The sequence below is a fragment of the Sebastes umbrosus genome, chromosome 16, assembly GCF_015220745.1.
Source record: "Sebastes umbrosus isolate fSebUmb1 chromosome 16, fSebUmb1.pri, whole genome shotgun sequence".
Taxonomy (NCBI): Eukaryota; Metazoa; Chordata; class Actinopteri; order Perciformes; family Sebastidae; genus Sebastes; species Sebastes umbrosus.
In genome coordinates, this window is record NC_051284.1 from 22,763,267 (window position 1) to 22,775,523 (window position 12,257).

General features: G+C 38.4%; 1 protein-coding gene and 4 gene segments (V, D, J or C); 4 read left to right on the forward strand and 1 right to left on the reverse strand.

Moving 5' to 3' along the window:
- LOC119504150 (GTP-binding protein Di-Ras1-like) overlaps window positions 1-12,257 on the forward strand; it is a 128,809-nt gene that overhangs the window by 61,021 nt on the left and 55,531 nt on the right. The gene's annotated exons all lie outside the window — the stretch shown is intronic.
- LOC119504193 lies at window positions 1,675-2,223 on the reverse strand. The segment is given in 2 exon segments: window positions 1,675-2,079; window positions 2,172-2,223. Coding segments are annotated over 2 exon segments (375 nt in total).
- Window positions 3,519-4,248, forward strand: LOC119504219. The segment is given in 2 exon segments: window positions 3,519-3,522; window positions 3,873-4,248. A coding segment is annotated over 1 exon segment (312 nt).
- LOC119474464 lies at window positions 7,431-8,202 on the forward strand. The segment is given in 2 exon segments: window positions 7,431-7,442; window positions 7,533-8,202. Coding segments are annotated over 2 exon segments (411 nt in total).
- On the forward strand, window positions 10,467-11,784 carry LOC119504217. The segment is given in 2 exon segments: window positions 10,467-10,502; window positions 11,409-11,784. A coding segment is annotated over 1 exon segment (312 nt).

Sequence of the window (12,257 nt, forward strand, 5' to 3'; positions counted from 1 at the left end):
GATGTGGTCCTGTTGGCATCATCGGTCTGCGACCTCCAGCACTCACTGGATCGGTTCGCAGCCGAGTGTGACGCAGTCGGGATGAGAATCAGCACCTCTAAATCTGAGGCCATGGTTCTCAGCAGGAAACCGGTGGATTGCCTACTCCGGGTAGGGAATGAGTCCTTACCCCAAGTGAAGGAGTTTAAGTATCTCGGGGTCTTGTTCGCGAGTGAGGGGACGATGGAACGTGAGATTGGTCGGAGAATCGGAGCAGCAGGGGCGGTATTGCATTCGCTTTACCGCACCGTTGTGACGAAAAGAGAGCTGAGCCAGAAGGCAAAGCTCTCGATCTACCGTTCAATCTTCGTTCCTACTCTCACCTATGGTCATGAGGGTTGGGTCATGACCGAAAGAACGAGGTCGCGGGTGCAAGCGGCCGAAATGGGTTTCCTCAGGAGGGTGGCTGGCGTCTCCCTTAGAGATAGGGTAAGAAGCTCAGTCATCCGTGAGGGACTCGGAGTAGAGTCCTTGCTCCTTTGCGTCGAAAGGAGCCAGTTGAGGTGGTTCGGGCATCTAGCACGGATGCCTCCTGGGCGCCTTCCTTGGGAGGTGTTCCAGGCACGACCAGCTGGGAGGAGACCACGGGGAAGACCCAGGACTAGGTGGAGAGATTATATCTCTACTCTGGCCTGGGAACGCCTCGGGATCCCCCAGTCAGAGCTGGTTAATGTGGCCCGGGAAAGGGAAGTTTGGGGTCCCCTGCTGGAGCTGTTGCCCCCGCGACCCGATCCCGGATAAGCGGTTGAAGATGGATGGATGGATGGATGGATAGTTCAAGTATACTTTGTGTAATAAGTATACTAATATCAATGTACTAGTAATACTTCAATACTTCTTGGGACTAAATTGGTCCACTTTTAAGTTTATAAAATTATACGTTTAAGTAGTTTAGATCCAAGTTGTATTTTGTACTGCAACTATAATACAAGTGAACTTGTACTGTGAACTAGTTATATACTTGTAGCCCACTTTTTAGTTTTGAAAGTACACTTTAAAGTATACTCTCAGTAAACTACTAGTTTAAATAGTTTTCAGAATACTTGTAAGTTGTCTTTAAGTGAACTTATAGTACTTAGCCAAATATACTTTTCTGTAAACGTTTCAGTTCACTTTTCTCTAAACTTGCCAAGTACACTGAGACATTTCTGTATACTTGGCAGTATAAGCCAAGTACACTCAAGTATAATTTTGTTAAGTATATCTCTGATAAGTACATAAAAAGTAAACTGAAAGCATATTCTCTTATTTTAAGATTGAAAGAAGTATGCTAATAGCACAAATGAATAATGAATAGACTTATTTTTTGTACGAGATACTACACCTGATAGTACAGGAGATGGTTGTATTTTTGTTAAATTAGATAATCTTGATTCTGTTTCAACTCTTGTTATATTAGATTGTTTTGTGCAGCTGTTGGTAGAAACACTTTTCAACATGTTTTGATATCAGTGGCTAAAGTCCAACAAGAGTTTATCCTCCCCAGTTTACTCATAAAGAGACTGAATGACAAGAATATAAGTTTAAACTGTTTATGGAAGAGCGTCTGTGAGTTTGTTCCAGTTTTATTTAGATTCATTGTGGTTCTGCTTGATGACTCTTGTGTTGTGTTCACTGGACCAGTTCTCTCATCACAGTCTCTTCACCAACCCTCTGCACCTGCAGCAGGCCGGTTTCACTTCAGTCAAACTGAAGGAGGTTTTTGTACGGCTCTAAATCACTGTGTGAACACGTAAGCACTGTTTATGATATGGAGACTCTGACAGTAATAAACTGCTGCGTCTTCAGTCTGAACTCCACTGATGGTCAAAGTGAAGTCAGAGCTGCTTCCACTGCCACTAAACCGAGCTGCTGTTCCTGATTCACGTTGGTTCGCATATTTTATTAGGAGCTTTGGAGGCTGTCCAGATTTCTGTTGATACCAGAACATATAACTGCCTCCGTGAACAGCTTGGCTGGTCTTACAGGTGAGAGAGACGGTGGATCCTGGAGTAGATGTCACTACTGGAGGCTGAGTCACAGTCACCTGACCGCTGCATCCTGCAGACAAAAACAAATCATTCATTGATCAGCAGAAATAAATGAGAGAAAAGGCAGAACATCATGTCTGAAATGTTGCTGAGTGAATGAACCTGTAAAACAGCAGCAGGCCAGCGTCCAGATGAGGATGGTGATGAGAGTCATGCTGGTTGTGCTTTCTGCTGTGTTGACTGACACATCTGAGTCCTGCAGTGTTGAACTCACAGGACTATAAACCTTCTCAGTTCACTGGAGGATCAGCTGACGATGCAAAGCCTCCTCTCTATGGAAATCATTTCTCTGCTCTCAACACACTGAAGGCAACGTGGGACACTAAATCAGGAGGAATACTGCTTGGATTTACACCATCTATCATCTGAATGGATAACAGAAGAAACATATTTATATTAGAAGTGCAGTTGAGGATTTAAGGATGAGTTTGTGTCCACTGTGGTTGGTATGATATGTCTGTTTGTCTGCCTTTAATCTACTGACAGGGTTTACTGGAGATAAATAACATATTTCAGATCTGCTTAATATGATTTTATAAGTTATTATTATTATTAAAAGCATCATGTTCATTTAACCATGTAGCAACTGAAATAAAACTGTAAAAAATACTTTGTTACAAGGAGACTGTGATCGTTTCTCTGTCTGGTGTAGAGAAGTAAAGCAAAATTAAAGAAATAATCTTCATTTATATAATAATTTTTATCCATGTCATTAAATAGATCTTTGTAGATTCAATAAAGTATAACTGTTTATGTGTTAATTGAGAAAGCAGAGAGTATTTTCAGTGGATAGATGCTTGTTCACAGTGCAGGAGGTTTTTGTACGGCCACTTAATGAGTTTGTATCACTGTGGGTGACTTTTGGTGGAGGAACCAAACTCATCATTAACTGTAAGTACCAGAGAATTATTATTTATACAACATGAAATATTCTTTTAATACTAACTTTTGCATCAGAATTTTATGAAATGAAAAATTATTTTGGATAATTTACATGTGGATATTATTTTTTGCTGTCTATTAAGCTTGGCTGATATTGAAGTTTAGGAAAATATTAATATTAATATTCTTTTAGTATTAAAGAAGATGTCATGGTGAAATTTATGCAGAATAATTTTCGCTTTTTTTCCAATAATATATTTGTTTAATGATGTTTGGTTGTAAACTTGTTCTGCAGGAACATTTTAATGTTCAGAAAATAACAGCAAAATTTAATTTCAATTTATTTATGTTTTATGTTTTACTGTAACATTTAAACGATAGTTAGGTATAAAAACTGTTGCAAATGCAGTTAAAACAAATTTAAGAGTTCATATGTTCATTTAGTATCGCTGTAGTTTGACTTCACAGTTCGTTAGTTTAAAGTCATGAAAAGGAAGTGAAACAGACAGATGATAAAGTCTATAACTGAATACAGATGTTACATTTGCATCGCAGCAATGAATCATTTACTGTCACATATTATAAAGAATATTTAATTTAATGATCATTAATACAATGTTCCCATTTAAATTCACAGAAAAGTCATGTTGCATATTAATTATTAGATATTTATGAAGAGTTCCACAGTAGAAGATTCATTACTTTAAATAAAAAACAAAGTTTTACTATTGTGTTTTATATGTTAACCCTCATTTCCTGCCATGTGTCAGCTCCTCTCCTCTGTCTGATCACAGTATCATGCACACAGCTGATCCACAGTAGTGTTAACCTCTGTCAGGTATCATAACTGTCTCATGTCCAGCTGTCTGTCCTACAGTGGAAGTTCATCTGCTCCTTGTGTGTCTCTGCTCTCCCCTCCAGCTGGCACCATGGTCAGGCCCTCAGTCTCTCTGCTTCCCCCCTCCTCTGAGCAGCTCTCTGGGGGCTCGGCCACGCTGGCCTGCCTGCTGACCGGCTACTCTCCTCAGGGAGCCGTGGTGAGCTGGCAGGTGGACGGTACGGAGGTGACGGAGGGGGTCCTGAGCAGCTCAGAGGAGGAGAAGAGCGGCCGCTACAGCAGCAGCAGCACCCTGAGCCTGAGCCAGGAGCGCTGGATGGAAGGAGAGCTGTACTCCTGCAGGGTCCTCCATCAGGGCCACAGCCAGACCCAGTCCCTCCACAGGAGCCAGTGTAAGGGCTAGAGGGGCCGGCTGAAGCCCAGGACAGGAGCTCTGTGGGGGGGAGCAGCTCTGATCAATAGCAGTTTGAATGCTTGTAGAGGAAACTGAAGCTTTGTGTGACAGAGAACAACACTGCTGTAAAGTGTTGGACAACAACAACTTAGAGAGGAATGTGTGTCGCTCAGCAGCTTCATGTGAGTGAGCTTAATAACTGTCATGTTGATCACTGATGTTGTTGCTAATAAAGATTTCACTGATACATAACTTCATGAAGTGTTTGCTCTTTTATTTTATGAAGAGTAGAAAGAAATTAACTGGTTTTATAACTTCAACTGATTCTCCTCTCTGTGGAAAATGAAAACCCTCACGACAAAGTAGTATACTTAGAGTTTATTTTATGAAGTTAAGTAAAGTTCAAGTATACTACAAGTTAATAGGTACACTCTTAGTTTAATAGTTATATACTTGGATTCCACTTTTAGTTTATGAAAGTTCACTTTGTATACTTTAACTTATAGTACTTAGTCAATGATTTATATGTATTACATAAAGAGACTTGCTCCTTTTGCTATTTGACTTGATGTTTTGTGATGATTAAAAATATTAATATATTTTTTCTCACATGTCTCCACGGTGAACGAAGAATCCAACAACGTAGAAAATTCTTGATGAATTGAAGTAAATTCATATCAAAACATTCTTTTACAAACTCTCACACACTTTAATAGGCTACTCTATGAAAAAGTTAGTATAACTACAAGCCATGTATACCTTTCTGTAGGCCTATAAGGTAAGAATACTTAATTTTACTTTTTTTAAGTAAATTATATCTCGACCAAAAGATTAACTACAAGTATAAGCCAAGTATACTTAGACTTTTCTGTTTACTTGTCTGTATAACGTAAGTATACTTAAGTATATCTCTGATAAGTACATACAAAGTAAACTGAAAGTATAGTCTCTCTCTCTGAAGTTTAAAATAAGTATACTAATAGCACACTTGCTTTGGAGTCATCATGTAAATATTAATATTTCTCCCTTTTAAATTGGTATAGAGAGTGATATTACATTATAGTAAAGAAAAGTAAATAATACATATATTTTATTTGATAAAACAAAACTTGGAGAATAATGAGAACTTGATTTTAAGGGAGGAATAAATCATGACTCAAATATGTGATCAGGCAACATTTGTCTCTTTAGCTGAGAGTAAATGTGAACAGAACATGATGTGTTATTAGATATTTTAATAATCTCTTTAATGAAGTTATTAGTGTGAATGTGTAGTGTGTGCTTGGTGAGGTTCCTGTCAGCTCTGTGTTCAGTGGTCTGTGTCAGAGTCTCTTCCTCTTCAGCAGCTGCAGTCGGTTCCTGCTGTAACAGCTCAGTGTCTCTGCAGTCGGACTGAGGGAGGTTTTTGTACGACTACAAATCACTGTGTGAACACACCACCGCTGTGGTAACTCTGACAGTAATAAACTGCTGCGTCTTCAGTCTGAACTCCACTGATGGTGAAAGTGAAGTCAGAGCTGCTTCCACTGCCACTAAACCGAGCTGCTGTTCCTGATTCACGTGTGCTCGCATATTTTATTAGGAGCTTTGGACTCTCTCCAGATTTCTGTTGATACCAGGACATAGCCACTCTCCACCACTGTGTCTGTAAACAGCTTGGCTGGTCTTACAGGTGAGAGAGACGGTGGATCCTGGAGTAGATGTCACTACTGGAGGCTGAGTCACAGTCACCTGACCGCTGCATCCTGCAGACAAAAACAAATCATTCATTGATCAGCAGAAATAAATGAGAGAAAAGGCAGCACATCATGTCTGAAATGTTGCTGAGTGAATGAACCTGTAAAACAGCAGCAGGCCAGCGTCCAGATGAGGATGGTGATGAGAGTCATGCTGGTTGTGCTTTCTGCTGTGTTGACTGACACATCTGAGTCCTGCAGTGTTGAACTCACAGGACTATAAACCTTCTCAGTTCACTGGAGGATCAGCTGACGATGCAAAGCCTCCTCTCTATGGAAATCATTTCTCTGCTCTCAACACACTGAAGGCAACGTGGGACACTAAATCAGGAGGAATACTGCTTGGATTTACACCATCTATCATCTGAATGGATAATAGAAGAAACATATTTATATTAGAAGTGCAGTTGAGGATTTAAGGATGAGTTTGTGTCCACTGTGGTTGGTTGATATGTCTGTTTGTCTGCCTTTAATCTACTGACAGGGTTTACTGGAGATAAATAACATATTTCAGATCTGCTTAATATGAGTTTATAAGTTATTATTATTATTAAAAAGCATCATGTTCATTTAACCATGTACAACTGATATAAAACTGTGAAAAAATGACTTTGTTACAAGGAGACTGTGATCGTTTCTCTGACTGGTGTAGAAAAGTAAAGAAAAATTAAATAAATAATCTTCATTTATATTATAATTTCAATTGATATCATTAATTTAATGCTTGTAGATTCAATAAAGTATAAATGTTCTGTGTTAATTGGAAGCAGAGAGTATTTTCAGTGGATAGATGCTTGTTCACAGTGCAGGAGGTTTTTGTACGGCCACTTAATGAGTTTGTATCACTGTGGTACACTTTTGGTGGAGGAACCAAACTCATCATTAACTGTAAGTACCAGATATTTTTTATTTCATACAACATATAGCAAATAGTATTTTTTATCAAATATTAAATTTTAATTTGATCTAGTTCAGTTTTTTATGTTGTTGATAATTTATGTTATTTTATAAAGCTGACCTCATAATCTGAGAAGAATCTTTACCGAAATCAATATTCATTCAGTAATGTAGATAATAAGATTAATAATTATTATTTTTCTAATATTCTATTTGTAATAAGATGTATTTAATATCGGCTTTAAAAACATTTTAAAGACAAATTTACTCAAACTTTACAAAATGTTTGTTAAATTCTTTGATTCGTTTATTTTGTAAATATAAAAAAAATATATTGAATTAAAATGTGATGTAGATTCCTGTTGAACACAAATGTGATTTTATGGGTAAATGCAGCTCATCTTTGTGTTCACGGTTCATTAATTTTACATGTAGTGAACAGGAAGTGAAAGAGACAGATGACAAAGGTTTTAACTGTATTTAACTGTCAGTTTAAACAGAAGAAAATCATCTCAGGGACGAGTTATTCACTGTCACACGTTATGAAACACATACGAAGATGTCATCAATAATCGTCATCGATGAACCTTTTTAGTTGCATTCACACTTGAATCATGAGGCTGATGGTGAGATACTGAGTGATTTATGAGTGCAGCAGCAGCAGCTCAAGTTATTCTGTTTTATTTGATGAAATATAATAAATGAGCAGGATGTGATGTTTCTTTATTACCAAGCCTTCACTCTCATTGCTTTGTCTTTTCTCCCCCTCTCCTCCCCCTCTCTCTCCTCCAGTGGGTGTGGTGCAGCCCACCCTGACCGTCCTCCCCCCCTCCAGAGAGGAGCTGAAGCAGGGCAGTGCCACACTGGTGTGTCTGGCCAGCGGGGGCTTCCCCTCAGCCTGGACGCTGGGCTGGAAGGTGGGGTGCAGCAGCAGCTCCTCAGGGGCGTCACACAGCCTGGAGGTCCTGGGGAGGGACGGCCACTACAGCTGGAGCAGCACCCTGAGCCTCCTTGCAGACCAGTGGAGGAAGGCGGGCTCAGTGAGCTGTGAGGCCAGTCTGAGTGGACAGAGGCCTGTCACTCAAAGCCTGGAGCCTGACCGCTGCTCAGAGTAGAGCTTCAGCAACACTTCCTGTCTGCAAATGATGCCGCTTCTTTGACAGAGATCTGGATGAAGCTCCAGATCTCCTCTGTTCACATGTTTCTGCATGTTTCACAGCTCTCTACTCAGTGTTTTACTCTGCATGTTGCTTTCTAATACTCATCTTCTGCATGTTCTTCTTTATGTTCATTAAATGATTTTCACTCAAAGAGAAACTATTCATTCATCAGAAATGTGGCATGAACATTAAACCATCATTAAATAAAACTGTGGATTATAATAAATGAGTGTCTTTGTATTTATTTTATAACATATTCATTATGAAAAATACCTTCTTGATCATCTCAGTATTAAACCTGATATCCCTTACAAAAAAAGAAGTATACTTCCAAGTTTATTTTATGAAATTAACTTAAGTATAGTTCAAGTATAATCCCAAGTATACTTTATGAAATAAATATTAATATAATCTACTAGTAATACTTCAATACTTCTTGGGACTAAATTGGCCCACTTTTAAGTTTATATAAGTATACTTTTAAGTAGTTTACATCCAAGTTGTATTTTGTACTGCAACTATAATATGAACTATACTACAAGTGAACTTGTACTGTGAACTAGTTATATACTTGTAGCCCACTTTTTAGTTTTTGAAAGTACACTTTAAAGTATACTCTCAGTAAACTACTAGTTTAAATAGTTTTCAGAATACTTGTAAGTTGTCTTTAAGTGAACTTATAGTACTTAGCCAAATATACTTTTCTGTAAACGTTTCAGTATACTTGGACTTTTCTCTATACTTGCCAAGTACACTGAGACATTTCTGTATACTTGGCAGTATAAGCCAAGTATACTCAAGTATAATTTTGTTAAGTATATCTCTGATAAGTACATAAAAAGTAAACTGAAAGCATATTCTCTTATTTTAAGTTTGAAAGAAGTTTACTAATAGCACAAATTAATAATGAATAAACTTCTTTTTTGTACTGGATACTACACCTGATAGTACAGGAGATGGTTGAATTGTTTTAATTAGATAATCTTGATTCTGTTTCAACTCTTGTTACATTAGATTGTTTTGTGCAGCTGTTGGTAGAAACACTTTTCAACATGTTTTGATATCAGTGGCTAAGTCCAACAAGAGTTTACATCTCCAGTTTACTCATAAAGAGACAAGAATATAAGTTTAAACTGTAGATGGAAGAGCGTCTGTGAGTTTGTTGCAGTTTTATTTAGATTCATTGTGGTTCTGCTTGATGACTCTTGTGTTGTGTTCACTGGACCAGTTCTCCTCATCACAGTCTCTTCACCAACCCTCTGCACCTGCAGCAGGCCGGTTTCACTTCAGTCAAACTGAAGGAGGTTTTTGTACGGCTCTAAATCACTGTGTGAACACATAAGCACTGTTTATTTGATGGAGACTCTGACAGTAATAAACTGCTGCGTCTTCAGTCTGAACTCCACTGATGGTCAAAGTGAAGTCAGAGCTGCTTCCACTGCCACTAAACCGAGCTGCTGTTCCTGATACACGTGTGCTCGCAATTTATTAGGAGCTTTGGAGGCTGTCCAGATTTCTGTTGATACCAGTGCATATATCACCAAAGTTACTGTAAACAGCTCGGCTGGTCTTACAGGTGAGAGAGACGGTGGATCCTGGAGTAGATGTCACTACTGGAGGCTGAGTCACAGTCACCTGACCGCTGCATCCTGCAGACAAAAACAAATCATTCATTGATCAGCAGAAATAAATGAGAGAAAAGGCAGCACATCATGTCTGAAATGTTGCTGAGTGAATGAACCTGTAAAACAGCAGCAGGCCAGCGTCCAGATGAGGATGGTGATGAGAGTCATGCTGGTTGTGCTTTCTGCTGTGTTGACTGACACATCTGAGTCCTGCAGTGTTGAACTCACAGGACTATAAACCTTCTCAGTTCACTGGAGGATCAGCTGACGATGCAAAGCCTCCTCTCTATGGAAATCATTTCTCTGCTCTCAACACACTGAAGGCAACGTGGGACACTAAATCAGGAGGAATACTGCTTGGATTTACACCATCTATCATCTGAATGGATAATAGAAGAAACATATTTATATTAGAAGTGCAGTTGAGGATTTAAGGATGAGTTTGTGTCCACTGTGGTTGGTATGATATGTCTGTTTGTCTGCCTTTAATCTACTGACAGGGTTTACTGGAGATAAATAACATATTTCAGATCTGCTTAATATGAGTTTATAAGTTATTATTAAAAAAGCATCATGTTCATTTAACCATGTAGCAACTGATATAAAACTGTGAAAAAATGACTTTGTTACAAGGAGACTGTGATCGTTTCTCTGTCTGGTGTAGAAAAGTAAAGCAAAATTATATAATTAATCTTCATTTATACAATAATTTCAATTGATATCATTAATTTAATGTTTGTAGATTCAATAAAGTATAAATGTTTATGTGTTAATTGAAAAGCAGAGAGTATTTTCAGTGGATAGATGCTTGTTCACAGTGCAGGAGGTTTTTGTACGGCCACTTAATGAGTTTGTATCACTGTGGGGACTTTTGGTGGAGGAACCAAACTCATCATTAACTGTAAGTACCAGAGATTTATTATTTATACAACATGAAATATTCTTTTAATACTAATTTGCATCAGAATTTTAAAAATTAAAAAATATTTTGGATAATTACATGTGGATATATTTTGCTGTCTATTAAGCTTGGCTGTATTGAAGTTTAGGAAATATTAATATTAATATTCTTTTAGTATTAAAAAGATGTTATGGTGAAATATATGCAGAATATTTTCGCTTTTTTCCAATAGATATTTGTTTAATAATGTTTGGTTGTAAATTGTTCTGCAGGAACATTTTAATGTTCAGAAAATAACAGCAAAATTTAATTTCAAGTTATTTATGTTTTATGTTTTACTGTAACATTTAAATGATTGTTAGGTATAAAAACTGTTGCAAATACCATTAAAACTAATTTAAGAGTTCATATGTTCATTTAGTATCGCTGTAGTTTGACTTCACAGTTCGTTAGTTTAAAGTGGAGAAAAGGAAGTGAAACAGACAGATGATAAAGTCTATAACTGAATACAGATGTTACATTTGCATCACAGCAATGAATCATTTACTGTCACACATTATAAAGAAGATAGAAAGATTTAATTTAATGATATTAATACAATGTTCCCATTTAAAATCACAGATAAGTCATGTTGCATATTAATTATTAGATATTTATGAAGAGTTCCACAGTAGAAGATTCATTACTTTAAATAAAAAACATAGTTTTACTATTGTGTTTTATATGTTAACTCCTCATTTCCTGCCATGTGTCAGCTCCTCTCCTCTGTCTGATCACAGTATCATGCACACAGCTGATCCACAGTAGTGTTAACCTCTGTCAGGTATCATAACTGTCTCATGTCCAGCTGTCTGTCCTACAGTGGAAGTTCATCTGCTCCTTGTGTGTCTCTGCTCTCCCCTCCAGCTGGCACCATGGTCAGGCCCTCAGTCTCTCTGCTTCCCCCCTCCTCTGAGCAGCTCTCTGGGGGCTCGGCCACGCTGGCCTGCCTGCTGACCGGCTACTCTCCTCAGGGAGCCGTGGTGAGCTGGCAGGTGGACGGTACGGAGGTGACGGAGGGGGTCCTGAGCAGCTCAGAGGAGGAGAAGAGCGGCCGCTACAGCAGCAGCAGCACCCTGAGCCTGAGCCAGGAGCGCTGGATGGAAGGAGAGCTGTACTCCTGCAGGGTCCTCCATCAGGGCCACAGCCAGACCCAGTCCCTCCACAGGAGCCAGTGTAAGGGCTAGAGGGGCCGGCTGAAGCCCAGGACAGGAGCTCTGTGGGGGGGGAGCAGCTCTGATCAATAGCAGTTTGAATGCTTGTAGAGGAAACTGAAGCTTTGTGTGACAGAGAACAACACTGCTGTAAAGTGTTGGACAACAACAACTTAGAGAGGAATGTGTGTCGCTCAGCAGCTTCATGTGAGTGAGCTTAATAACTGTCATGTTGATCACTGATGTTGTTGCTAATAAAGATTTCACTGATACATAACTTCATGAAGTGTTTGCTCTTTTATTTTATGAAGAGTAGAAAGAATAACTGGTTTTATAACTTCAACTGATTCTCCTCTCTGTGGAAAATGAAAACCCTCACGACAAAGTAGTATACTTAGAGTTTATTTTATGAAGTTAAGTAAAGTTCAAGTATACTACAAGTGAATAGTATACTGTTAGTTTAATAGTTATATACTTGTAGCCCACTTAGCTAATGATTTATATGTATTACATAAAGAGACTTGCTCCTTTTGCTATTTGACTTGATGTTTTGTGATGATAA